Source organism: Podarcis pityusensis, assembly GCF_964106645.2.
Source record: "Podarcis pityusensis genome assembly, chromosome: 3".
NCBI classification, from domain to species: Eukaryota; Metazoa; Chordata; class Lepidosauria; order Squamata; family Lacertidae; genus Podarcis; species Podarcis pityusensis.
Genome location: NC_138026.1, coordinates 31747644 through 31775627, shown reverse-complemented (window position 1 = coordinate 31775627; position 27984 = coordinate 31747644). Strand labels below are relative to the sequence as shown.

General features: G+C 41.5%; 1 protein-coding gene across 2 annotated transcripts; it reads left to right on the top strand.

Annotated features, from left to right (window-relative positions):
* The first annotated feature begins 180 nt into the window (after nt 1-180).
* On the top strand, nt 181-26236 carry CILK1 (ciliogenesis associated kinase 1). 2 transcript variants are annotated; one of them, XM_080998009.1, is made up of 14 exons: nt 181-364; nt 6205-6471; nt 9044-9098; nt 9448-9569; nt 10572-10651; nt 12552-12684; nt 14058-14229; nt 15106-15273; nt 16468-16770; nt 17704-17891; nt 18007-18149; nt 18915-19043; nt 19905-20030; nt 21966-26236. In XM_080998009.1, exons 2-14 carry the CDS (start codon nt 6371-6373, stop codon nt 22118-22120), a joined length of 1875 nt encoding a protein of 624 aa, XP_080854135.1. In that variant the 5' UTR covers nt 181-364; nt 6205-6370; the 3' UTR covers nt 22121-26236. The 2 variants fall into 2 exon arrangements, with proteins under 2 accessions (XP_080854135.1, XP_080854134.1); XM_080998008.1 differs by lacking the exon at nt 181-364 and adding an exon at nt 1365-2130.
* Nucleotides 26237-27984: the final 1748 nt, after the last annotated feature.

Sequence of the window (27984 nt, the reverse complement as noted above, 5' to 3'; positions counted from 1 at the left end):
GCTAACGGTTGTTTTTTTGGTCTTCCGTTACCCTGCGCTGCCTGCCGGGAAGTGTAGGCGGCGCAGTGTAGGCCGGGAGCTGCGAAAGCGTTCTTTAAGCATTCAGCTGGACGGTGATTGGCTGGGATGAGGCTTTCAGAAACGTCGCTCCGTGGTGTGCGATGGGGATTGTAGTTCGCGGTAGCTGAGGGCCGTTTAAGCACACAGAGGTGTTGGGGGGTGTCAAGTTGTAAACCAAACCAACCATCTGGACTTTGTGTGGTTTCAGGCCTTTGGCTCTCCCCTTAAACTGAGTAATGTGCGTGACCTAAGCATGGTTTCCCACAAGCAAATCCCACGGGCCTCGGTAGCCCTTCCTTGACTGGTAAGTGGCGAAAGGAGGCAGCCTAAGCGACAAGTGTTTGCCCATCTCCAATTGCCTTCCCACCACCCGAGCTACTCCCGTTTTCTCTAGAGATGCAACCAGTGCTTCCCCCTCCAAAAAAAAAATGTTTAGGGGCACTCTCATTTTCCTACTCATGTTGAAATACTGCCGCTCAATGAGGCCAAACTTGGATTCACCAAATGTTTAAGGTGCCGTGCCGGATTTACATATAAGCTAAACAAGCTATAGCTTAGGACCCCGTTCTCTTGGGGGCCCCCAAAAATCTTAAAAGGAAAAAGAAAACGATGTACATTTCCAAAATATAAGATAAAAAAACAAATGAAATAAATCCTACATACAGCAAAAGTGTTTTGTGTTGTGTATGGACCTATTAGGTTCATAAATTACCATATAGCATATATTCAACACAAAAAACAGTGACAATTTGTTGTTGACAAAGGACAGCTGGACATATAAAGGGCCCCATTACCTTCCGTAGCTTAGGGCCTCATCAACCCTAAATTCAGCCCTGTTTAGGGGTATGCGTCCCCCCAGAAAAAAAGCACTGGGTGCAACTAAGGGGAAAGCGGGCTGGCTGCATGAGGAGCCTGCGACAGATTTGGATACAGCATCTGGGAAGACAGACCCAAATATATATTCCCTTTTTTCAGCTTTTGGACTACATTCACGGAGAAACTGATAAGCTGAACTTCTCCCTCTCTTGACAAAAGCGTTTTGCATCCATCTTTCAGTTTCCGTCTCAAGTTCTTTCCCATCGCTTTCTGCTGTTTGCTTCCTGCAATCCTCATAAGCAATGCTGTTAGGTTTAGATTGTCCACCCATCGTGTAGGTGGCTGTTTCCTTGGCCTTTTAACATTGTAGGTAGGGTCTTCCACAGTGAAATTTATATCTTCCCAATCCTATGGCATTCTGTCACAATTCCTGTACAGGCAAGTAAACGATAAGGTTTCGTTTAAAAAGGAAAAAACTCTCTTAGGCTGCAGTGCTTAATATAATTATGTCTGGTTAGATGCAGTGGGGTTTAGTTCCAAGTAAGCATAGAATTGAACTGTCCAGCCTTCATCCTTTGCTGATACTAGGCCTAAAGTACTCTTCCTAACAAGACAGGACTGAACTGAATACCTGCTCATCCCTTGTTCTTCATCTTCCTCATTTTTATTACCTCTCCTGTGTTGAATTTCAGGTTATTCTTTGTGACATGGGCCTATCATCTTTCCTTGCTCTATGAAGAAGTCATACACATTGAAGGCACCAGTGTTGTGCATAGTGATATATAAACAAACACTGTTTATGTTGTGCTTAGCTTCTACAATGATATGTATCAAAGCTCAAGCCTTCCTGTGCAATGCTGACCGATCCTACCACTGTTCCCTCAAAGCCTGCTGTGTTGGCTGATACAATGACAAGTTCAGCATTCCCAGTTGTTGCTGCATGTTTGAAAAAATGTCCAGGGGCCAAGCTTTGCTCATCTTAGGCTTGCATGCATTGAACTTGCTGCTTTTCCAGGAAATAAGACAAAAATTGTGCTTGCCTAACTAAATGCCATACGGGGGAGCTGCTGAGTTGCTTTTACCAGGGAAAGCTCTTGGTTGTCCCTGCTCAGTGGCCGCGTTTTCCTTTTGTGTGTGTACAGTATGTTTTTCTCTTGGTGGGCGGAAAGCTTCCCCTTGCCCATATGAGTGCGATGAGTCTGCCTCTGCTCTGGTTTCCTTCTGATGGAAGAATCTACGGCTTCCACTAGCAGGGTTTGTACTGGCTATACAACTGTAGTTTTTAATCTTGTTTCCAGCAATTGCAGGACTTGCTTCTCCTGAAAGGGTGCGTGTGAAGCTGACAGACTTCCTTTGGAGCACTGATGTAAATTTTGTATCTCAGTCCCACAGACATGACAGCTTTGGGGGCTTCGTAAAATCAGGTTAATCCTCAGGTTTTTGTTTATTGTCCAAATTCCTGAGATCTTAGCCATCCCTCCATGTCTGACAAGGAGTAAAATAAGAGTAGAAACTTCATTTGTTGCTTACATTTTGAATTGTTAAAAGATGACTTTTGCTACTATTTTGACATCTCAAGAAGAGGCCTAAAACTTGTCTGCTTGCAAGAATATTCTGATTCGGCCTATTATCTACTGTGGGAAAGGATGTAGAGACATTGATAGTTTTTTGTTTCTGTTTGTTCGTTCTGTAGCCTTTTAGTGTGATTTGTTGGCAGTATTTTAATACAAATGCTTATTTTGTGATAACGGTGGATAAAAAATAAAAACTGATCTAAAAGCAACAACTATATAATGTAATCACTAATTTTCTCTTAAAGAACAGATTAAATAATAATAAATTCTGTTTTTTTTTTAAAAAAAAAACTTGTTTCTTAAAAATAATCTGAATAACACAGGTCACCAGCAAAGTTATATATTGGGCAGCAGCATCTGTAAGATATTCTAAGTTTAGTAAAACCCAAATAAAATATACAAAGCTGTCTCTTTATTTACAGTACATAAATCATATTATATTTAGTTGTAAATTTACATAGTTTAATAGATATTCACTATTAATTAGGTAATGTAGGGGAAAGCATCAATTCAAAACCTTTAAATAGCATTTTTTCCTTGCATATTTCAAACATGATCTCTGAGAGGTCTAGAGGGTGGGTTACACAAGGCCTTTTTGGTTTGTAATGAATTATCATGACCCATATACTGCTCACATTTAGCTGTTGCTGTGAATACTGAGATTTTTGTTTTATTCATTGCATTTATATGCTGCCTTTCTGCCAAGGCACCTAAGGCAGTTTACAATTTACTGTACAATTGAGAGGAGAAGCAAGAGAAGGAGACCGTCTGGTTGGAGCAGGCTGCTAATGTTGCCTTTGCCTGCCTCCCACACATGCTGCTTCCTCCTTACTGAGCAGATGGTGTCTGTTGGCCCTTTGGGGACAGGGAAGGGGCATGAATGTGACCATGTCATCCATTCATTCTTCACTACGAAACTCATTGTACTCGCTATGGAAAACTGACTCTGTAACCTCAAATAACATTATTTTAAAGAATATCTCTAGAACATCTTCTTTGCCTATATCTGTCTGTCTATCTTGTAATCATGAGTACTGTGTTTTGCTTTGTGGTCACTTTCATTTATGTACTTAGTTTTCAGGTAGGAGTCACTTGAAAACAAACAGGAGGTATCCTTCTGCATTTCTCTTGATTTCCCCCCAGTGCAAATTAATCATATTGTCTGTGATGGGATTGAGCGCTTTGTTTTGTTTTTCATTTGCATGACTCTTAACTGTGGGAATTGCCAGCAAAGTTCAGCTTTCTCATGGTTATCTACTATATATTTTGGAATGTTGATTGTTTACCAAATCGCTATGCATTTGAACACCTTTAGTTATTGTAACCAAGGTTTGCATAATGGTTCCTAAGATGAAGGAGCAGGCTTTCCCCTGTGTTTGGATAAAATTGGACATGCATGTTGGTGGACTGAACTTTTCAAAACTGTGCTGTTTTGAACCTCTGGTTTCAAAACTGTTGGATGCAAGACTGCTAGTATACTATATAGCAAGGGATGCAGGTGGCACTGGGGTCTACCACTGAGCCTCTTGGGCTTGCCGATCAGATGGTCAGCAGTTCAAATCTGCTCAGTGATGATATTGCTCTGTCCCAGCTTCTGCCAGCCTAGCAGTTTGAAAGCATACCAGTGCAAGTAGATAAATAGGTACCATTGTGACGGAAAGGTAAATTGTGCTTCCATGTGCTCCGGCTTCCATCCTAGTGTCCTGTTCCACCAGAAGCAGTTTAGTCATGTTGGCCACACGACCCGGAAAGCTGTCTGTGGACAAACGTTGGCTCCTTTGGCCTGAAAGCGAGATGAGCACTGCACCCCATAGTCGCCTTTGACTGGGCTTAACCATCCAGGGGTCCTTTGCCTTTTGCCTTATGTAGCCATTTTCACTTTCAGATTTGCAAACCAGTTAACTTCAGAATCGTTTGGCTGAGATCCCATTGAAACCTGCAGAAATTTTACACTCGTTTTGAGCACTTAGACTCAGAAGCCTCATTTAAACGATAGGTCTTATTTTCATGAAAATCAATAAACCTAGGACCAGGGATTGAGTCCTATATGTTTTCACGTTATACACCAAACAAGAAACGTTCCTTTTGTATCCTTACCACTGACTTTGCTTTTGCTTGCTACCTTGATGCTCAACTCTTGCTGCAGGGTGGGGTTAGAATTAAAATACTAAAATGTCTCCATTACGGCTTTCAAAATGAGTGCTTTTAGACATTAACACGATTAATTTCCATTTGCCAAGATGCTATTTGACATTTCTGAAGCAGGGTCCATTACATTAAAATGACAAAAGCTTTCTTGGAAAGTTAAGAATAATTAAGACCAGGGGATAACTATGTACCTTACCAAGAGTCCTATGTCTGTGCAAAGTGATATATATGTAGTGTGGCCCTCTATCCATGTGTGTGGCAGAACTCCAGGTGTGCATTGCTGGACCAAAAGAATTCCCGCCTGGGTAGCATAGGGAGGATATGAATTTTGTTCTCTGTACATAGAATCAGATGGTCACTTATCACGCAGCAGACACTTTAAACCACTTCCCTACCTCCTTCCCGCTTATGGTTCCAACTGTGCAGAGAGTCAGTCTGTAGCCTCTGGCCATGAATTTAGCATATCACACAATTAGGCACAAACATCACATAACGAATGACCACGCTCCACAGTTTCATCAACTAAAGCAGAAGTAAAAAGCAGTGAGTGATAGCTCTGTTAAGAACCATTTTGAACACACAGTTTCATAACAAAAGCTCCTTTCCAAAGAAAAATGACAATGCAGGGTGTTTTTTAAAAGAGCTTCTTCCTTAAAGATGAAGAGCAGGGAACAAAAATACTCGGATTAAAAAATATATATTAAAAGATTTATTTGCTTGTCATCTTTGACCCGTGATGAATGTTTGTCTTCAATAAAATATATTCATTGTGGCAATTAAATAAATATGTTGAAAATTTATTAACATCTTACGAAACGTTTGAGAAGAAAATCTACTGTGCTCTGAGTCAGCGACCCATTGCTAATCTTTTAATAATGAAGGCTGACATAGGGTTCCTTCTGGCTACAGGAAAACAAACACTGTGGTGCATGAATTTTCCAAGTGCTCCCCCCCCCCCCGGCACTGTTTTGTTTTTTAAAAAAAAACCAACAACAACTATGGAGGTATCATTTGAATATGATAAGATTATATTTAGCCTTCCTGTAAGTAAGCTGACCTAATCATAAAGAAAATGATTGACAGATGGTAGACAAGAGGGAATAATGAGTCTCTTTTTCATCTCTCTTCTGAATCTGAGACAGGGGCAGCTGGTCTTGTTGATAATCCTAAACCTTCTGGAATCAGATTAATCATTGGTCTATGTTATGCTGGGATAACATTGTCCATTTATGTCTTGCATCTGTCTGGTCTATCCATCTAAATATGATTTTGATGATAAGAAATTATTATAAATTAAAGTGCATTATTTTATCAGAATTGACAGGACTATGTCTTTGTCATTAACAAACTTTCTCTTGAATTCATTCTTCCAGTTCATATTTTTGTGCCTATAATTTTGTCAGTTTCTGGTGCTAGTATAAATTGCATTAAGTAGTTCATGTGGGCCATCTTATCAGTAGAGCACACCACACCCTCATTTGATCCCCTGTCTTCAGGCAGACCAGGAAAAACACAGATAATGATTATGAGCCACATTGCAGGGAAATGAGAATATCCAGACATTTTGGGCTTGGAAAATGGTTAGCATTTCCCTGTATTTTTACAGACGCAAAGCCAATCCCTGAAAATATGAGCCCGGACAACATTCACACTGTTCCAGATGCTTTGTGTTTGTGCTGCCACTGGAAAAACTTCACTCTGAGAGGAAATGCAGCTGTGGAAAACGGCATCCTAGGGACTGAAATGAGTTTGCATTCTGGAGGATCTCCATCATGAATAGATATACAACTATTAAACAGCTGGGAGATGGGACTTACGGTTCTGTTCTCCTGGGAAGAAGTATTGAATCAGGGGAGCTGATCGCCATTAAGAGGTAAGAGGCTCACGTATGTTGTACAACTTCAGCATTAACTCTTTGGAGACACCGTGCAGCTTAAATAGTAGGTGACTACAAGTTGACAACGTGTTTGAAGATTGTGGAATCCAACTTTGCTGGCTTTGAAACTGGGCCTGATCCATTGGATGGGGGAGTCCGAAGCAGTGTGATGTGGTACAAATATCAGCATGTTTGATAGGCCACTACCAGGGATCTGTGTTTGTTGCTCTTCAGCAGACCTGTAGGACTTGGTATTGAGTTAAACTGCAGCTTCTTGAGAATCTCTGCTTTCTAGCCTTTTGTGGCTAGGTCATGCCTGTTGAAATCTCTGAAGTTACTGGAATTTTGTGATGGAGTTACACTACCCTTAATAGCTTCTCATCTCACTGCAACGAAATAAATTATGGGAAAAGATAAATTTTCAATTATCCACATTCAGCTTTTCTGCGCAGAATTTGGTTGCCTAGTTGCAAGTTTATTTAGCACAGAATATAGAAAGCCGTGGCTGTAACCAACCAGTATGTTACAGTCACATCTGTCCAGCTGACCAGATGGCTTGTGATGGGATTTTGACTCCCATGTCAATGTGGATGTGTTGTCTGTGCATGTATTGTTTATGTACAGCTTGCAGTATTTCACAATGTACTTGTTCAGAACCACAATAACAAATGAATAGCCCGGAGAAAAATAGCAGCAATGCATTTGTATTGGGAAGGTTGGCATCAAATTCATCCACAATTCATGCACTGCAGATTAATGCACTGTGCAAGCAGGAAGCTTTGTCTTCACATTGAGCTAGTTTCAGTGTTTTGCCACATACTTTTTGCCCAAATGTTATTTAATTTCCTGATCCTCAGCTTTAGTTGGATCACAAGTACTTTTAAAAAAATGTCCTGGCTCTATGCATGTTTTGATGGGCAGAGATGACTAGAACTGCAGGCGTGTTCCAAATATAATGTTAGCCACAATCCAGCTATTTTTTGGTTTGTTTTAGGGTAGACGATTGTCAACAACTGCACATGAACTAGTAGAAGGCATCATATAGTTAGAATATGTTTAGTAGCCGTAGTTTAGGTTGAGGTTTGCTTTGAAATATTTTTGAACTGCTGCCAGAATGCCTTGTTTCAGCACAAATCAGCAATTTCTCAGGCATTTTTCTACTAGAGAGAGAGAGAGAGGTTCTGATTTTTTTCCCTTCATTGAGAAAAAGAGAATATTCCATATTTTTTCTTGTGCTAGAGGGAGAGAAGGAGCCACTGACCCAGTTATATTTATGGCTTTGGGAGTATGTGGCACTTACATCACCATAAGGATTACCTGGTCATCATTTCACAGGGTTGTTTGAATAAGATGCTGTTCTTTCAAGTCTCATTTTGATTGAGCAGCAGTGGGAAACCTGTGACCCTCAAGATGTTGATGAATTACCACCATCCCTTACCATTGGTCATGCTGGAGTCCAACCACATTGAGGGGGGCACAGGTTCCCAGACTCTGTGCTAAAGGGTGTTTGGCTTATTTTCCAGCTAAAAGTGGAAATCTGTGGGTAGGGAGAACATTGTGCTTGTATTAAATGAATTTACCCAATCGCTTGCATTTGGTGGTGGGCAATGCTGAGGAGATGGTACAGTATATTTGTATACATGTTATAGAACTGAAGTATCATATAGGAAAACACAAACACTTTAGACAAAATCTCCAGATCTCCAGAATGTGGAATGGACAGGATCATCAGATCAAACCCTTTACCCTGAACGTAAAACAGCCAAGACCTCAAGATTTCCCCTTATGCTGAAAACCTCAATATAAATTGCGGTATAAAACAATGCTTATTTAGGAAAAAAAATCGACAACAATAAACTTTAAGAAATATGGTTGTGTGCTTTTTAAAAAAAATTCAGCAAGCTGACCTAAATCACATGCAAAGAAGAATACCATGTTCTCATTTTGCGTAATTCTACTTCTGCAAGTCATGAGTGCCTCAATGATCTTATCAGAGGTTTGCATGGCTTTTAAACCTCTTTAAAGCCAAAAGGAGCAAAAATACAGATTAATTAATAAAACAAAAACAAAAAAATATGTGTGCTGGCCTAGCATATGGGTGGAGTCAGTGGCGTAGCGTGGGGGGTGCAGGGGGGGCCGGCCGCACCGGGCGCAACATCTGGGGGGGCGCGCTCGCACTCGCAGCTCTCTGCCCCTACCGGGTTAGGGGGCGCAAATTACTTACCTTGCCCCGGGTGCTGACAACCCACGCTACGCCACTGGGTGGAGTGCCAAAGAGCTACCATTTAGACCTGTGCACAGTGGGGGGGTTTTTTTCCTCCCACCACCACCATATGTGCTTTAAAAATCCTCTTAGTATTGTAAATGTGTTTCCATGTGACAGTGGCAGTGTTCAAGAAGCACAAGCCCAAAGACCTTGTTGGGCATGCAGAATTAGGGTGGTTGTTGGATCCCAGCCATAAAAGAAGCACAGCTCTGAGTATTGTGAGCTTCCATTTATTCCTTCATGGACCTAGTACATGAGTAGTATCAGATTGTGATACTGACTTCCTTACTTTGTGCTTCACAGGATGAAGAGGAAATTCTACTCCTGGGAAGAATGTATGAATCTTCGAGAAGTTAAGGTGCGTAAATCCAAAATTTGCACTGGATTCCTTCAGCTTCGGGTAGAGCTGTGGTTGAAAGTCCATGGTCAGATGCTGTCTTGGGCAGCATTGCACATTTCTCCGGGGAATTGGAGTGCCTCTCGGCTGAAGAACGGATTGTGCCAATGTGCCCACTATCAGCATTCATCTTTACAAGGCCAGAGGAACATTGGTCATAACTGACTCTAAGAGTCTGAGAACTTTTTAACAGCCAGGCGCTTAAATTTAGCAGTATCTCAACTTATGTTTCTGGGACAAGCGTTCATTGTCACTTATCTTAAAGCCCTGTTTCAACAGTGTCTGTAATTGTCTTATCTTGCATTCCCAGTCCTTGAAGAAACTCAACCATGCCAATGTGGTGAAACTGAAAGAAGTTATCAGAGAAAATGATAATCTGTACTTTGTGTTTGAATACATGAAGGAGAACCTTTATCAGTTAATGAAAGAAAGGTATGTTGATTTCCACCCAAAAAAAACCCCCACCATCCAGTATAACTAACCAAAACCATGAACTACTATTCACCAAGCACTATAACTATGCAATCGTAATTCATGGTAGCGAAATCACATCAAGTACATTATAAGCATGATATTTAGGTTTTTGAACTGAGATTGCTCAGCTCCCACTTTCTTGTCTTGGAGGTCCTTGCCTGGCAACTGGTGATAAGTAGGCCATGATCCAGTGACAATGCCCGGAAGGACCAAGGATGGGGACAGGAAACGCTGCCTGAATAATCCTGGCACCACATGTATAGCATGTAATTTTGTTCTGGTACTCCTAGACTTGAATGGTTTTTTTGTGAGAATATTTTATAAGCTGCTTCTGAGAGCCTCTTGGCGCTGTGAAGTAGAATTTTGAGCAGAGCAATCCGAAAGGGGGGAGGAACAGGAGGACGAATCAAAGGCAGACACGGTGCCAGATCTGATTAAGACTGAAGGCAATGATGGGTCACTTTTCCTTTTCCGATTCCCCATCAGCATTGCAATCTGCAACAACAACAAAAATCCCTTCCCATTGCTATCAATGGGAGAGAAAATAAATATGCTAGTTCCAGGTGTGGCATACTTTTCTCCTCAAACCAGGAGTGTGTTAGAGGAATGGGAGGTCATTAGATCCAGTGGAGCCCACCCATATCCACTCCTGGCATGCTCTTTTTTGCCTTCTCTGCCATTGCAGCAGCGGTGGTGGAGGAAGAACCACAGATCTTTCCATGGGTGCAATGAGGATGCCTGCTTCTTGGGCAGAACACCTCTGCCTGCAGATCTCCTGCTCTGTGCACTGTGGCACCCAGAACGTCCTCCTCCAATAAGGGATATATAAACGCATGCTTATTACTGCTTGTATAACTGTATCCATTCTAGCCTTCGACTGTATCTCCAGTAAATAAAGAAGTACAGCTAAGAACTCCCTTGTGTGAACATAAATCCCCCTCCTATACTTTTACCTTACAGGAACAAATTATTTCCCGAATCTACTGTCAGGAATATTATGTATCAGATTCTTCAAGGACTTGCATTCATACACAAACACGGTAAGACCTGACTAAAGGCCAAATTGGATGAGTATCTGTGACTGTATTGATGGCATGGTAGGAAGTGATATTAACAAATACTTAAGAAATATTTGAGCAGGCACTAAAGGTTTTTTGTTTGCGTTCAGGAAGGTAAACATGACTTGTCGAGAGTGGTATGAGTGAGGCTGAAAACACACTCTTCTCCAGTGTGTTCCAAAAAGGCTAATGTTCGTTAAACAAAATATATTTATTGTAGAATTATACCATTTATTGCAATTCTTAATTAAGGCTGCAGCTGGAAACATCCTTACTGTTGGGGTGTAGCCCCCACTCAAGTCAACAGGACTTGCTTTTGGGTAAACATGCAACAAGACTGAGCTGCACAAAATGTATCTGTAAAGCCTGGTTATTTGAATGAACAGTTCTATTGTTAAACTGACCTCCTACCCCTGTTAGAGGATTATGGGTTGATCATGGGATGTCATCCCAGGCAGGAGCTACAGGGTTCAAGGAAAGCTGCCAAGACTGTTTTGCTGCAAAAGAAGACAGAAAGTTGTGTGGCCAGATGCCGTCTCTGAAGCCAACGCAGACCACAGTAGTTCTGTGCAATTCTGGCAATAATAATACTGACCTTGTATTGTATCGTGTTGTTAAGTCGCTTTGAGACCTTTGTTTGTATAGTGATAAATGCAACTGTTAGTACTGTTAGTAATAATACAGTTGCATGGTTTACTGATATATTTGAAATGTCTTGAACATTTGCACAATAGTAACGCTAAGTGTGATTATCGTTGTTTTCTTCATGTTTAGTGATAGTGAGTGTGAAAGAGAAATTATTACCTTTCACACTTTTTTTTTTAAAGAAAGAAAAGATATTTTACCTGGTCAGATCTTCACCTCAAAATATAAAGCAGTATTAGAGGAGAACATTTTGTGGTTTATAATAGCTCAGTTTACTCTCTTGGCAACTTCTCTTAATAAAGTGTTATAATGGCGGCAATGAAAGGAGATGGGGTCAGATATTATGTAACCGGAGTGAGGGCTTGTTATTTCCTGAATAAACTCATTCCTTGTAACTTCCAATGCACTGCAGTTTCAGAAACATGAAACAGTTTCATAAAGTGAAAACGAAGTGGATGATTTGATAGAATGGCTTTGTCTAATTAATTGCTGTTGTGTTAACTAGATTGTAAAGCAATTCAAGTGTGCCTTGATAACTCTTTTTGGACTGTGCCACTTGGTTTGACCCTTTCCTGTGGCATGGAAGAGTTTTTAATGCTTTATTAATGAATTTCTAGCAGGAGGTCTTTTGAGCAGGGACCTGACCTCAGATTCTGTTTGCTGTGCCAGGAATCAGCCCTGGAAGATTAAGTAATACTAAAATAAAGAACCTCATAGCATATGCAGAGTACACTGAGTCACCTTTGCCAGCTGCCACATTTTGGGGTTAGGAAACAGACCATCCAAACACGCCTGAGCTTTAGCACCCCTTTCTCAAAATTAACCACTGATTATTAGGTTTTCCAGATCTTTATATCCCCCGCCCCGGCTCCAACATTCTATGCCTTTAACTGCTTTTGCTCTGTGTACATGAGCAAATTATAGCATTTGAGTGATTCCCCAACTATAAGTCAGAGTGGACCCACTGAAATAAATTAATTTAAGTCTCTCAATTTCAATGGGTTTGCTCTGTGTATGATTAACATTGACTATCACCCTTTATCTCCATGCCGTAAAAAGCTTCCATCTACTGCTCGCAGCAGTTTTCTTCCACTGTTTGAAGAGGAGTGGGAAAGCCAGATATTTTTTTCCCGGTCAGTCGACAAGCCTGCTAGTAACTAACCACGCAAACATGCACAATGAAATGAAAATGTGGGCGGCAGAACAGACTGACTAATGTTTGTTTTCATAACTACAGGGTTTTTCCATAGGGACTTGAAACCTGAAAACCTCCTTTGCATGGGACCGGAACTTGTGAAGATAGCAGACTTTGGCCTTGCACGGGAAATCAGATCCAGACCTCCCTACACAGATTACGTATCCACAAGATGGTAAACACTTGAGCTCATATGCCTTAAGCTGTGTTCCCTTTACTCATGCTCAGAGTAGATCAAATGAAATTAATGAACACTACTCATTTAGGTCTATTAATGTCAATGGGTCTACACTGAGTAGGCTATGGCTGTGTATGTGGTGTTAAAGATTACTTCTATTCCACTCTGAATGTGATTTTTGGGAATAATTAAGAGCTGTCTGACGCTAACAACTTTTCAGTGCCAGGTTAAGACTTTCCTCTTTAGCCAGGCATTAGATGGAATTTGAGTTCAATGCTTTATGTTACTGCCAATTTGGATTACTGATAAATTCACCCACACTCCTGGAAGCTGGTATTTCAAGTTTTAAGTTACTGGTTTTATTGCTCACATTTTGATGGCAGTGGTTTCTAACAATTTTGGACGCTTTAAAACTTGATTGTAAGTTTTCATGTTGGTGACACATTTTTTAGATGTGCATCAATTCTCAAAAGTAATTCAGTTATACTAGCAGGACGGAGGTAAACTAACCCCTTTCCAGCCCTGGGAAGAGCATGGGGTAAGGTAAAAGGTAGGTAAAGGACCCCTGGACAGTTAAATCCAGCCAAAGGCGACTATGGGATGTGGTGCTCATCTTGCTTTTCAGGCTGAGGGAGCCGGCGTTTGTCCATAGACAGCTTTCCAGGTCATGTGGCCAGCATGACTAAACTGCTTCTGGCACAACTGAACACTGTGTTGGAACCAGAGTGCACAGAAACGCCATTTACTTTCCCACCACAGCAATACCTATTTATCTACTTGCACTGGTATGTTTTCAAACTGCTAGGTTCGCAGGGGCTGGGACAAAGCAACGAGAGCTCAGCCTGTCGTGCGGATTCAAACTGCCAACCTTCCGATTGGCAAGCCCAAGAGGCTATGGGGTTTTAGACCACAGCACCACCTGTATGCAACACACCTACACATTGCGGCCAGCACACTAGTGTGTCACAACACACAGTTTGGAAAGCTCTGGCCTAGAGAATGTCCTGCGTTAGGTGATTTACAAATAAAATAAATAACAATTGCTCAGCACCTCACCACTTTGATTATAGTTTAGAACTTCAAGGGTTAATTATCCCTGCAAGACAGAGGATATATTGGGGAAGATCTAAGCCCTAGACAAGACAAGCAACCCTTGAATAAAATTGCTTCAGCTTCTTACCTTGAGCGATGCTCAGGGAGGGAGGTTGGGTTGGGAAACATTTTAGAGGCTCTTGTTTCCATGCTGGCAGAGAGAAAGGGACCTTTTGCAATTGCTGTCCAGTGCAAATGTACTAGTCTGGTGTAAGGTTCTGCTTGGCATATTTTGTAAATGAACCCCGCTGTGTTTCCCCTTCGCTTTTGGCTTTCAGGTACAGAGCTCCTGAAGTGCTTTTGAGATCCACTAACTATAGTTCTCCCATTGATATCTGGGCTGTTGGTTGTATCATGGCAGAGGTTTACACACTCCGGCCGCTCTTCCCAGGAGCTAGCGAAATTGATACTATTTTCAAGATTTGCCAAGTGCTGGGGACGCCAAAAAAGGTAACTGTGAGCCTGTCTTCAGTGCACATGAAGGAGTATAACTCTGAATATGTTCTGTTCTCCCCTCCCCCCTACTATTCAACTTCTTTTCTGCTATTGACACTGGATAGCTGATTGCTAAGATGTCTCCAGTTTTATACAGTCTTGATAGAAAAAATAGTAACTTGTACTAAAAAGGAGACATTGTATGGGATGGTGGGGAGCAAAGGGAAGAAAAATGTGCTGCCTTGGAATTAATTCCAGTGGAATTCAGCATGCGTGAGAGGAAGCTGTGACCGCTCAAACTTTAGGAGAGCATTCTGCATATGCTTGGAGTCATTCTTTATTGTTGAATTGCTGTCCATAAGAATTCTATGCCAGGAACTGGCTGACATTACTGTGCATTGGTGCTGCGAAAGAGAACACACATTGCTTAAATGGTGTACAAGCATATAGTGCATATTGATATGAGAAAGAAAGATACAATAAAGGTACAATGAATGCAGTAGAATAACAGAAACAAAATGCCTGACAACGGTCTACCTATTGAGTGGCCTGGCCAAAATATGGCGGTGATCAGCTAACCTAGGACTGCCTTACTCTACCCTGTCATTGCCTTCACTTCACCCTCCAGCTTTCTAGTCATGAGTTAGGACTCCCTGGTCTTCTCACGTGCTCTTGATTCTCTGGGATCACTTCAGCCTCATACCTGCCCCTTCAAATGTGTGAGCTGATCCGCTTGCTTCAATTATCCCAGGATCAGTTCATTAGTCAGCCAGACCTTAATGCAATGTTGGAAACGTTGCTTATGAGGGCATGAGGGTGGCATCTTGAGCAAGGCTGCACCAGCTACATGGGTATTCATTTCCTGACCAGGCATGCTTCCGTCCTTTTCAGAATGACTGGCCTGAAGGCTACCAGCTTGCCGGCACCATGAATTTCCGCTGGCCTCAGTGCGTCCCAAACAACCTGAAGACCCTCATCCCTAATGCAAGCAGCGAGTCAATACAGCTCATGAGAGACATGTTGCAGTGGGACCCCAAAAAGCGGCCAACGGCAAGCCAGGTTTGCTCTTCTTTCATGAATATGTCTTTACAACTCTCTGCCTTGCTGACAGCTCACTCAGAGGAACAGAGGAACTTTCAAAGGTTATATGGAAGAGTGAGTTCAAAACATGTGTTGCAGGCTGTTGGTTTTGACCACTATTTCCCACCTCCAGTCCCAACTCAGTGGAATATTTTTCTGATTCAGGGAAGTCTCAAGTCTCTTCACCCACTGCTGACACAGCTCTGCTTTTCTCTATTTCTTATTGCAGTTTTTAACTCTATACCTCGCTTTGTTTCTTCTATGCATTCCCATCCTTGCTATTCAGAAAAGGAGCACATGGAATTGGATTTGTGTTCACATCAGCACCTCTTAAAAACTGCAGCAGGGCGGACAGCTTTATCTGATCCTTTATTTGTTTTCAGTGGAAATAAAGCAGTGAGAACAAAACTCATACTTTGAGAATAAAAGCTGCCTGGCACTAATTGATTAACATGCACTACTAATTGGTTTAATCAAAGGGCCCTAATAAAGTGAGATGTTGTCTATTATGTTTATGATTTCTTACCTGTCCTTCACCATAAGGTCCCAGGGCAGGTTACAGCAATTTAAAAAACTGTTAAAAATAAATTGCGGTCACTGGAATAGCGTGCATCCTGAAAAAAACATTTCTCAGGTGTCAAATGCCATGGTAAAAAGGTAGCCCAATATGAGTTATGCCAGAGAGAAGTCTCTGGGCATACAGACTGTGTGGGGAGGGTTGTGCACAACACCATAATTTTTTTAAAAAAATTAAAATTTTGCACCCAGACATTCCAGATTTTGCGTATAATTTGTAAATTGTGCAGATTAAACACGTTATGCAAACTGCAAAATTGTTTGTGGCATGGATGAGTTGCTTTTCATTTTTGCATAAATCTGGTTTTGTTGTGGAGGGGGAGAAGGAGGGTTGCAGAACATGGAAGACCAACCCGTTTCCCTTCTGAGATTTCAACAGGCATATATTTGTAGCACTAAGAAACCTACTTTTATAAAAAATGAAAGCAGCAACTACTAGAAAGTTGAATTTTGCATGTGCTATCATATTTTGGGTCTTCCTTGCCCTTAGGTGGTATTGTGGCATGCACAGAGCCCTAGATATTGGGACTGAGAAACTGCCTGTTTCTGCTTGCTTGACTCTCCTTGTTTAAAAAATTTCTCTCCCTTGACTTTTAGGCTCTTCGATATCCTTACTTCCAGGTTGGCCAATTACTGGGCACCTCTCGCTCTACTCAGGAGCTGGGAAAGCAACAGAGAGACCTTCCTGATAAAGCACAAGTCCACATGAAACCCATTCCACCAGCACAGCCTCCTCCTAAAGCACAAGTTCGCCTTTCCTTCAGACCATTCCAGCAGAACCAGCCCTCCCACTCCCTGATATACCCCTACAAAACAGACACCACCGTGAGTGACCATTTAAGAGAAGACAAGCCTAGCCAGGTGGCTTTGCCAGAAATTCACAATAAGATTCCTCAGCAGGTAAGACACAGTCTTGGATGAGATGTCTGCCTTTCTAAAATGTGGACATTATCTCACTCTTGTATTTTAAATAGGATTGGCTGTGTGATTTTAAGTGCAAATGCAAAAACAGATTTCTACTTTTCTTTTTTGTTTCTGGATGCTAGGAGCTTGTTCGTGTTGAGCTGATCTTTCCACAGTTGCTCTCAACACAGAGGCTACATAATGTTGCATGAATGCCGCAGCCTCTCCCATCTATTCTGCGTTAGTCTTGGGAACTCTTGACTTGGTCTCCAGTGAATTGGAAATCAAGAGTTCCTTAGTGTAGAGCAGGCAGGTGGGGCAGACCTTGGCTCTACTGATACATGGGGAATGTTTATTGAAATATGCCTGTTAGGAAGGATCCAAACTTCTACTCATTTGAACATCTGGGTACTGATGGTTATACATGATCTTCTTGGGGAGGAAGTATGGTACAACCATCAAGTGAAGTTGGAGGTCTCCCCATTTGGATGACGCGTGCAGACCCAACTTCTCAAGATACATGCTACACCTTGCTCTGAGCAGGTAGTTATGTCTCTCCTGCCCATGGTGAGGCAGTAAGCCATGGGCTTCCATGGCTTTCAATTGGCTGCAGGAGCTTCCTGCAGCCAATCAGAAGCCACACTGTGATTTCCTAATGTTTTGGAAGTTGAACGGACTTGCAGAACAGATTCCGTTCGACTTCCAAGGTACGACTGTAATGGGGATTTATTTATTTGGCAGAAACCGTAGAAGAGAAAATGAAAGTGAGTGGTGGCCAGTGAGACCAGATTTTGGCAGTAAAATCACAGCCCTGTTGCCAAAGGCCCATTCTCTGCCCACTGGAAGCACTTCCAATATTTATTTTGCTCATACCGCAGTTCTGATCTTCACATGCTTTTCTGTTTTCTTATTTTCCTCCCGCAATGTCAGAAAGCAGACATTGGGACAGAGAAGACAAATGGGGAACTTAAACCAAAGAACCGTCGTAGATGGGGTCACATTCCCGGGACACTAAAAGACTCTGAGGATTGGGAAGACCTGGAAGATGGAGGTGTTAACTCTTCACTTGCCAGAAAGGAGCTTAAAAACAAAGGGCAGAGTGATGAAGCTCTTTGTAGGCAAGTTACTGGCCTTATTCTTCTTTATTTTTCCATAGAAGTATTTCTATACTGCTGTATCATACATACTGCTGTATCCTGTAGTATAAACATGGCTGGTTGATTTTGGTTTCAGATTTGAAAGTATCCTGGATCTCAAGCCGTCAGCTTGCTTAGGAACTGGGAACAGCGCGCCTTCCTATCTTCGGCAGGACACACCAACGTTGCAAGTTTCTGCAGCCAAACAACATTACTTGAAACATTCTAGGTATTTACCTGGTTAGTAAAAATAAATATTTACTATGACGCTTCGTAAAATATGATAACTCACTTTTGACGTGAGTGAGTAACCTCTAGTCCCAGACATCCTACTGCTTATTAGCTTCAATCCTAACCACACTTACAGGGACTTCAGTGGGATTTACATCCCAGTAGATATGTTTTGTTTTCATTAAGCCATTTCCCTTAAATTTGCTACAAAATGCATTTTTGCAAACTTTATATTTAGCAACAAAAAATGTTTGGGAAACTATTTTATTACTGACTGTTGATTAGGTGTTGATCAAACTGTCTCGAGTTTATGATTGGTTGTAAAATAATGTTACATTTCTATACCATCCTTCCTGTAAGTTGCTCAGAACGCGTTTTATTTGTGTTTTAGCTTCAAACAGTCCTGTGAAGTAAGCTGAACTGTGGCTTAGTGAATTGCTCAAGGCCATATACTGAGTTTCATTGCCTGGCATAGGTTTGTCCCCGAGTTTCCCAATATCCAAACCCATCATGTATTGCAGCTGGTTCTTTTCTGGTCTCTCACTAGAACATGCTCAGCTTACATTCTACGTGGACAGCAACCACAATCTAATGCCCTTCACATTTAGGCATGTTTAACCTAATTGTGTGGAATATCTATGAAATTAACATACAAAAGCAAGGTATAATACAACCCCAAAGCGCTTGTCATCAATGGGCAACTGACGAGCGAGATATGTATATAAATAAATGTATTCCTGCTGCATTTTTACAGCATCTTACTTCTTCTTCTAGGAATAAGCACAAGAAATAATTTAGTCTCCAGTTCAAGCAAAGATTCCATCCCGTCCAATCCATGGCCCAGTTCTAATTTACCTGGAAAGACATCGGTGGTGGCAGGAGGGATCACCAGGCTGAACTCCAGTAAGGAAAAGAAAAATTGTCTTCTTCTTTTTTAGTTCTACCTACTTTGACCTGTTTGCTGACTGCATTTTGTGATAGTGATCCAGTGTTTGATGTATTGACATCCTTGGCTGCTGGGTATTTACTGCATAAGACAGACAAAACAGGGTAAAGTGGCTGTGATCCTAAGTTTATTCACAGCTTTGATCCATGCACATTTACTTGGAAGTAAGTCCCGCTGAGTTGAGTGACATTTCTTCCCTAATACTTCTGCATAAATTAAAGTAAATTCCTGCTGGTTTTACACTGAAGATCATGACATCATATACATAAAATATCAGATTTTTTTTCAAAGATAAAAGTCTCTGAAGAATCAATTCAGACACTTAGGGCTCATCCACACTTCCCACTGCTTTCCCCTGGGGAAAACCGCTCTTTAGTGCTCAGTGAGAGCAAATGGCAATCCAGGTTTTCTCTGGATTGACATTTGCTCTGATTTAGCACTAAGCAGTGGGTTTTCCCTGGAGCAGGGCAAGATGGAAACTGCTGGGACCTGTGCCTAGAAAGTGTGGGTCAAGCAGAAAGCCACTTGGACTCTATGCACAGGACAAGTAGACGTGTGGCGCAGTGCTGGCGCAGTTTCAACTCTTTCTGGTGACAGTACCATCTTATCACAGAAAAGGAAGCTATCACATCACATGGGGTGGGACTTTAAGACAATAACTGGATTAAGCATTGGCTGGATTATTAACTGGAATATATATATATATGTATGAATGAAAATAACTGGATTAAATTTTTTAAGGAAAAAATAAAGGTTGTTTGTGGTTGTTTGTGAAATTTTGTACTGGCCTACTGCATTGACCTCCGATTTTCTTTCAGGCAACACAGGAGCCAGTGGGCTAAGGGGTGCTTACATCCCTTCATTTCTGAAGAAAGAAGTTGGCTCTGCTGGCCAGAGGGTTCAGTTAGCGCCGATTATTGATGCATCGTCTTCAGACCCGTCTCGTAAGCTCTTTCTGTTTCTGAAAATGGTGCTGGGGAGCACAGCAAGAATGCCACTGCACTGCAAAATGAGGGCCCTTCATCTGTGACTATCTGCAGTCCGTACCTGCCTGGGCTTCAGCCTTTATCTTGTTCGTATGACCATGGCTGCTTGCATACCCGACATTGAAAGCGCACATACACACACACACACACACACACACACACATCCCAAAAATGCTGGGAACTGAAGTTTGGGAAGGCTGCTGGGAATTGTAGCTTTGTGAAGGGTAAACTACAGTTCCCAATGCTTCTTTGGGGTCATGCTTTAAATGTATGGTGTGCATACAAAGCGCAAGAGGGGCAATTGTTGAACCAGCTTTCCCACTGTGGATTAAAGAGTAACTCCAGAAAGATAGGCATGCTTTCTGGGATGCTTCCCATGTTTTGTTTTGCAGTACCCAGTCAGATACATGGAGTTGTACTCACACACTGGGACTTCCCCTTCCTCTTCTCTTCCTGCTCCCCCCCCCCCAAAAAAAAAAAATCTGCTCCAGAAAGTCCTCCAACACTCTGGAGCCGATTTTGAGAATATACAGAAAGCTGCAGGGGAGATCAGATGAAGGGGAAGTTCCATGGCAACCGAGGGACAGGGCCTGTAGTTGCTAATATTGCAAATCTAATCTTTTTTCAGTAGTTGAAATGGCTGATACAAAAGAGCCACTGTTTGTCCGAATACCAGCAGACTGAATTTCCTCTAGGACTACAGACCCTGTTTGTTCTGCAGTTGTATACCTCTCACACAAGAATTCAGTGTCCTAAGGATTTTGGCTTTATTATTATTATTATCATTATTTCCCCTGGCAATCATATTTCTAGACCTTGTGATGACAACAATGTTGGACTGTAACTCCCATCATCCCTGATAATTGACCATGCAGGTTAGGGCAGATGGGAGCTGAAGTCCAATAAAATCTAGAGGGCACCATGTTGGCTACCTCTAGCACAGAGAGTACTTGGTTAAACTTTAGGATTCAACAATGTAAGCAGGGAATTGAGAGCATCTCAAAGCTCTGTGTTTCTACCCACAACTAGTGGTAGCAGAAAATAAGCCATTTCAGTAAAAAAACAACCTAAAATACTCCTTTCTTTGGCCCTTGACAGAACCTAGAGCAGTAGCTCAAAAACACCGTAACTTATTATTCCAGTGAGGCAACTCTTTGTCCTGTTTTATTTTTCATATGTGAAGTGAGAGAGCAGGTCTTACGGTATCTTAGTTGACTTCTTCAGAAGCATTCAACTAAGATAGTTTAAAAGCATCTGCATAGAAAGTTGTGGATTGGATTCTGCGTGCTAGTTAAAGTATATTATTTTTTTTAAAAAAGAATAGCTCTGCTTATCAAATTGGTATACAGTGGTACCTTGGTTTAAGAACAGCTTAGTTTATGAACAACTTGGATTAAGAACGCTGCAAACCCACAAGTAGGTGTTTTGGTTTGTGAACTTTGCCTTGGAAGCAGAGCATGTTTCGCTTCCTGTTGAGTGTGTTCTATTTGTAAATTGAGTCCCCCGCTGCTGTGGGAAAGCACACCTTGGTTTAAGAATGCTTTGGTTTAAGAACGGACTTCCGGAATGGATTAAGTTTGTAAACCAAGGTACCACTCTATTCATTCAGATTCAGATTTGGTGACAATGGTTTGGATCCAGAAAAGCTTTCCGTTAATGGAAGGGTCAAGTGGAGCCTTCTGCAATCACAATTTTTTCTTGATTCTCCACATCTCTCACACTACTCTGGACAGCCTCCTAACTTCTCAGAGCAAGGGAGCACAGGAGTTCTGAATCACCCCTCCCATTTGAAATTCTCTAAGGATCCTTTGGTCAAAGTCACCAGATTCTGTATCTGAATTTAACCCCTGATCCGTTCTCTCCTTTCACACTTCCTCTCTTTTTCCTTTGTAGAATACACTTCTCTGAAGTCTGTCAGACCTCATATAGGGAGGCCGTCGTTTAACATACCTATGAAAAGCACACCAGGTCTGCTGCCCCACCCACCTCCAGTTCAACCAGTCCATGGACGAATTGACTGGTCTTCAAAATATGGCGCTCACCATTGAACTCTTGAGCTGCAGTATACGTTGCACGAACAGTGACCAATGATAAGACTGTCTCCAGCAATATTTTATACGCTGGCAATTCTGTCGATCGTTTTTTTGTATGACCAAGAAATTTCAAGACCGTCGAAGAGGGTTTATTTTTAGTTGTATGTATTTGAAAGCAAATCTTGGACCTTTTTTCTATCATTTTTATTATGTGATTGGGCAATTATTTTCATAGAACCAATACACATTTGTATATCAGGTTTAGTATTGTGGGTCCCTTGCTTTATTTGGCATTTTTATATGATGAACTTGTAACTTTTTAAAAGAAAACTATTTTTCCTTTTTTTGGCCTTTTTTATATAAGTGAATAAATGTAGCAGATTGAAGCAGTATTTAATATAAATATGGTGCAGGTAGACATAAGGGCATTTACCAAATACTTTATAAAGTTAAATTTTCAACCTGGTATGTTGGAAAAATAACCTGTTAAGCTTAGTATCCAGAGCCGCCTTTCAGCTTCATAATTCAGCAGCCACAGTCATGTTACTGGTCTCGTCTTAGCTGTAGTAAATCATAAAAACAACTGGGGCATGAACTCCTTGTTCTTCATGTGACTGAGAATTGTTACAGCTAGTTGATCAGCAAGATAGAATAGTAAAGCTTTTCCTTCAGGCTGCAGATAAGAGTTTTGTATGTTCTGAACAAACCTGAAAAACCAAATCCTTGCATATAAAACATGAATTTGGCAGGTGAAAAGATCCAGCCTATTTTTTCAGTGTTCATTTGTTCCCTACATACAGCTCATATTGGTTTGGTCCAGGATAAGCTTCTCACTGCTGACTATGTAAACTGGAAAAGGGAAAGACTTGTGACAGCAGGAAATTAACTTGACCACATGCTTCTTCATTCTAGCCTCTTTCCACAATGCAAACTAAACCATCTACAGATGGAGTCATCCTTCAGTGGGAAGCAATATGGGTTGCAAGAGTAGCAAGGCCCTTGGATAATATTTAAAGCAATATTAAATATGACAAAGCTGGTTCATAGAGTAATATAAATGGAGTATTAAGATAAATACCAGCAGCAAAGTTAAAATATTTTTTTTATATTCCACACAGCCTACATTTCATTTTTATGGCTTGCCTTTTTGGAAACGCAGCTTAGCGACTTCTTTTACAGGGTTGACAAAATTTATCCTTTATATAATTTGAGGTTTACATTAAGAAATGAGTTGACATGCATATTTATATACTGTAATTTTAGGATCGAGCTCCAGCCGTTCTAGAATGGCCAGATTTTAGCAGATGTCAGTAAGCCAGAATTTTAAAGATTGAAGCTATACAGCAGAACATGGTATAGAAAATGGCAGATTCAAACCTATGCATTGTTTTTAAATGAAAACAAAGAGTTGAAAAGGTTTTAAGGAGACTGCCCTGCTTGGCAAGTGTTCAGCTGAAATGATACATCATTTTTTAAATTGAGGTGGGAGGAATGGGGATTAAGAGCTCAGCTCACAGAAAAGGCTCTTTCTCAGGGAGAAATAATTACCCAAAGCCACTAGATGGGTGTTTCTGTCTAGGCAGTTTTTGAGTATAGAATGAGCATCTTTTCTACGTTTTTGTGTCCAATCTGTGGTAGGAATCACGCTGTGTCTGGAGCCATATTCTGCCATTGCACCTTCTCCGTCATCCATGAGGGCAGGAGATGCAAGTAGGCATGCTAAAATTGTGTGTCAGCACCTTCCCATTCCGATGATCAGCTGACAAGCTGAAGGAAAGTTCCGTTTCTTTTTGCATTGTGGTGTCTGGCCACTCCTTCACTAAAATACAAACAATTCTGCTTCAAGCATTTCCACACAGCCAGCGAAAGAGGTGGGCAGATAACAGAAATGCAGAGGGAAATTGAAAGCAGAGCTATGGATGATTCTCTCACAGAAAACATAGGGTGAAGTTGGCAATCAAACAGCTAGGATGGCAACAAAGGTGTTGTCAGTTTTTTTAAAAAGCGTAACAGCTGCATTGTTCTTTAATGCATGGATGTGAGACCTACAGCCCTTCAGATGTGGCAGGACTCCAGTTCCCATCAACCCCTGCCAGCATGGCCAGTGGTCAGTGATGGTGTAACATGCATTCCCAGGTTGCCTACCTCTGCTCTAACCTGTCACAGGCAACATCCCAACTCCATAACTTTTGGGAAATCAGCTTTTTTTCTCTCCAGAAGGTAATAGGATATGAACTCATCACTTGCCTTCAGCTGAACAGTTGCTATCTCCCTACCCCAAAATAACAGCATTTGGGGGTTATCCCACCAACTGTTTCATTTCCCCTATTCCCTTTGTTATTGAGGGAAAGTTCGTACGTAGTTTTGGTTTCTGCAACCATGGAAACACAAGACTAGCAGCTATTTCCCTCTCTCCTGTACATGAGCTATATTTGACCAGTATTTCCTATTTGTAGTAAAGCACAAAATGGACCAAGAAGTCGTTATACTTTCTTATCAGAGCCTACACAAAGCCTTGCTCTGTTTCATTGCAGTCCTCGGTGGCTGCTATATGAGACAGATGAATTTGGAAGGAGATAAATTTGACCCATTTTTAATTCTGCAGTGACAACGCAATTTTCAAAATTCATTTATCAATGAGATAACTATAACCTGTTAAATCAATTTACTACTGACATGGTATTTGTAAATCCTCTGTTGTGGTATTTGTATATTCTTTGGTTCCTGCTTCAGGCACTGGGACAAACAGAAACATACTTTTGCTTTTATACTGTTTAGAAAAATATGTGGAGGGTCCCCTCCAATGGAAAGCAAAATTGCCAGTATTTAATGGAGGATTATTTCATTTAGAACTTTTTTTTAAACGAGGACACTAGAGTTACTAATTATTAAATGGTTTAGCTTATATTTAATTTTGCTAATATGTTTTCCTTATTAAGCTGCAGTTCTCACCACAGTTACTAAGGAGCGAACCCCACCGGCATTTACTTTTCAATAACTGCTTAGGCTGTAATCCTGTTGGCTCTCTTACCTGAAAGTCCTTTTCAGTTCAGTACATGTATAGGATGTTCAGGCATGTAAAGGATTGCAATGTAAGGATCATGATTGATAATAGCCCAGAAATGAGCACTGCAACCCCAGAGTCGTCCGCGACTGGACCTAACAGTCAGGGGTCCCTTTACTTTTACTATTGTCTGATTGCTTAACTCTGCAGTCCTGTACAAAATTACCTGGTAGCAGTTTACAGTGACACAACTGTCACTGAATTCATATGGAGCACCTCTGCTTGAAGTACATTTTCATGGATTCTTACGCTTATAATTTGAATTGACAACATAATTCCCTGGAGAGCAATAAAATGGCCTTATTTCCACTTCTCCTTGGTTTGTCTCACAAAAAATGATAAAAACCACAAGCGGTATCTTACCCCGAGATCTGACCAAAAGCAACATCTCTGCCAAATATGCCACATGTTAAATGTTTTCACTTAGCAATGTTTGTGACGCCTCTTCATGTTTGAACCATTTGTCTTGCATGCTATAGAGTAGCTGGTGGGTGCGAAGAGCGTGAAAGACACTTTATTCTGAAGTAAGATACACTCACCTGTTCCATTTCTGTACTACAGGTTTGTTTTAAATCTTCTGCACTTAAATGAATGGGCACCTCGACCTCCTTAAATTTGTTTTTCTTCAAGTGATTAAGGCTGCAATCCTAAACCTGCTTGAAGAGTAAACGTACAGTTTCCTACATTCAACAGCACTACACTGGCTTATAAAGTTGTTGAGGTTTATAAAAACCGGTTATTGGTTTATATTTGTGATGATTAGTCAATAATGTATCAGTGTTGAATAGCTCCACTCTACTCACACGGTGACTCTAGCACAGTTTGTGGATCACTACAGCCAAGGAACGCTTTAGTAAAAACACGAAACATTGTGTGTCTTGTAGCCAAGGAAAAATATGTATGGAGAATAAGTACAAAGTTAAATGTGAGTCAACGGGTATAATTGGGTATTGAAAACCTAACATGTTTTCTACTTAGGGGTCTTTTGTGGGGTTTTTTAAACAAATGCTTGTTTCCTTTTGTGTCACGAGAGGCTTCTTCCCGAAATAAAGTGTTTCAAAAAATCATGTTTTTGAGTCGTGTTGAATAATCCCTGCATTCAGTGAAATTTGGTTGTGCCCAGTGCTTTTTTTCCAGCTGAATGTAGCACCTCTCAGGTGGGTGCCATGGTCATTCTAAGGGAAGGAGGGAGGTGTTCATGGTGAGTTCTTTTTCTAGAAAAATACCACTGGTTATGCCCTCTAGTGTTCAGTGCCTTTCCTCTTCTACCTTTACACATTCGGAAACTAGTAAAAGACACAAATATTTAGCCAACGTTCAACTCTTAATGGCACCATTGAGACTATTAAATAATAAAATAATAATCAGGATAGCACTCAAGGGCCAGTTCACCTCTCACCAGCTTGTACCACAGTCATGTTCTACATTCAGCATGCAGCTGACATTGTAGTATAATAATAATAATAATAATAATAATAATAATATATTTCCCCAGCCACTCTGGGCGGCTCCCAACAGAATATTAAAAACACGATAAAACATCAATCAAAAATACTTCCCTAAACAGAGCTGGCTTCAGCTGGCTTCTATAAGTCAGATCGTTGTTTATTTCCTTGACATCTGATGCGAGGGCGTTCCACAGGGCAGGTACCACTACCAAGAAGGCCTTCTGCCTGGTTCCCTGTAACTTCGCTTCTCGCAGTGAGGGAACCGCCAGAAGGCCCTCAAAGGAGGACCTCAGTGTCTGGGTAGAACGATGGGGGGTGGAGATGCCCCTTCAGTATAAGCTCTCCCCAAGCAATTGGGATGAATCCTCAGTAAGTAGGCTGTTGGGAACAGATCTGTGAAAAAAACTCATCCCAGCGACTTTGGCTGAGAAGAATAAAGTCCCTAGTCCCACCCATAGTTGTCAGCTTTCAGATTTGAAAATAGGGGACCAGCAGCCTCAAAAATAAGGGATCAGCAGCCTCACCTGTCCCGGGGACAGTCTACGGGATATCTAAGAATCCGGGATAGCAGCGGGAAACGGCGCTGGAATAAGGGAATTTGCCGCAAAAAAAGGGAAGGTTGACAGCTATGGTCCCACCCCTAAGACTTCTGTGGACTCTCATTCCTCAGTTTTTTTAAAGCAGAGATTGGCCGCCTGTCATGGGTGCTTTAGTTGAGATCCCCTGCATTTCCAGGGTGTGTGTGGCTGGGGTTGCACTAGACAACCCTCGTTATAGATAACTCTTAACACATTTATTTGGAAAAATACAGGTAGACATATTTATGCTGTGTTGTGTTGGATTGGTGTACTGTAATGTTGGATTTTCCAACATCATAAAATGCTTGTGTTTCTCCTCCCACACATACAAGAACATACAGTTGAATATAATACGCTGCAAAAAATTTTAAATTTCGCATTATGATGCGAAAAGAATGGCAAACTGCCACATGCAGCGCCTTACTTGGATGTGTCTGGAGTCTTGGAAGCTTGACTACCCTACGTTCTCCTACAAATGGACCTTGAGCTTGTTTGGAGGTTCTAGCAGGGGAGCGCAGCTATCGTATACCCTTGACCGAAGAACGGTACACTCCTTCTATCTGGGATGGTCGTCCTCTTCCACCGAGCGCGCAGCTTCGGGAGGGACGCACATGGAGCGGTGAGGGAGGAAGGGGACACCCGCCTAGCCAGCCAGATCAGCCGAATCAACCCTGGCGATCAATGGGGTGACAGATGTCGCAGCCAGATCGCCCTCACATCCAGAGAGGAAGGAGACCTAATGTCTATATATACCTCTCGGGAGCCTGTTGCTCTCAAGTCATAGTGACT

Coding starts and splice junctions, on each gene's coding strand:
- CILK1 (XM_080998009.1), top strand. CDS start 6,371: ATGAATAGATATACAACTATTAAACAGCTGGGAGATGGGACTTACGGT. Junction 9,099..9,447: donor TGAATCTTCGAGAAGTTAAG/GTGCGTAAATCC, acceptor TTGCATTCCCAG/TCCTTGAAGAAACTCAACCA. Junction 18,150..18,914: donor ACATTCTAGGTATTTACCTG/GTTAGTAAAAAT, acceptor TTCTTCTTCTAG/GAATAAGCACAAGAAATAAT.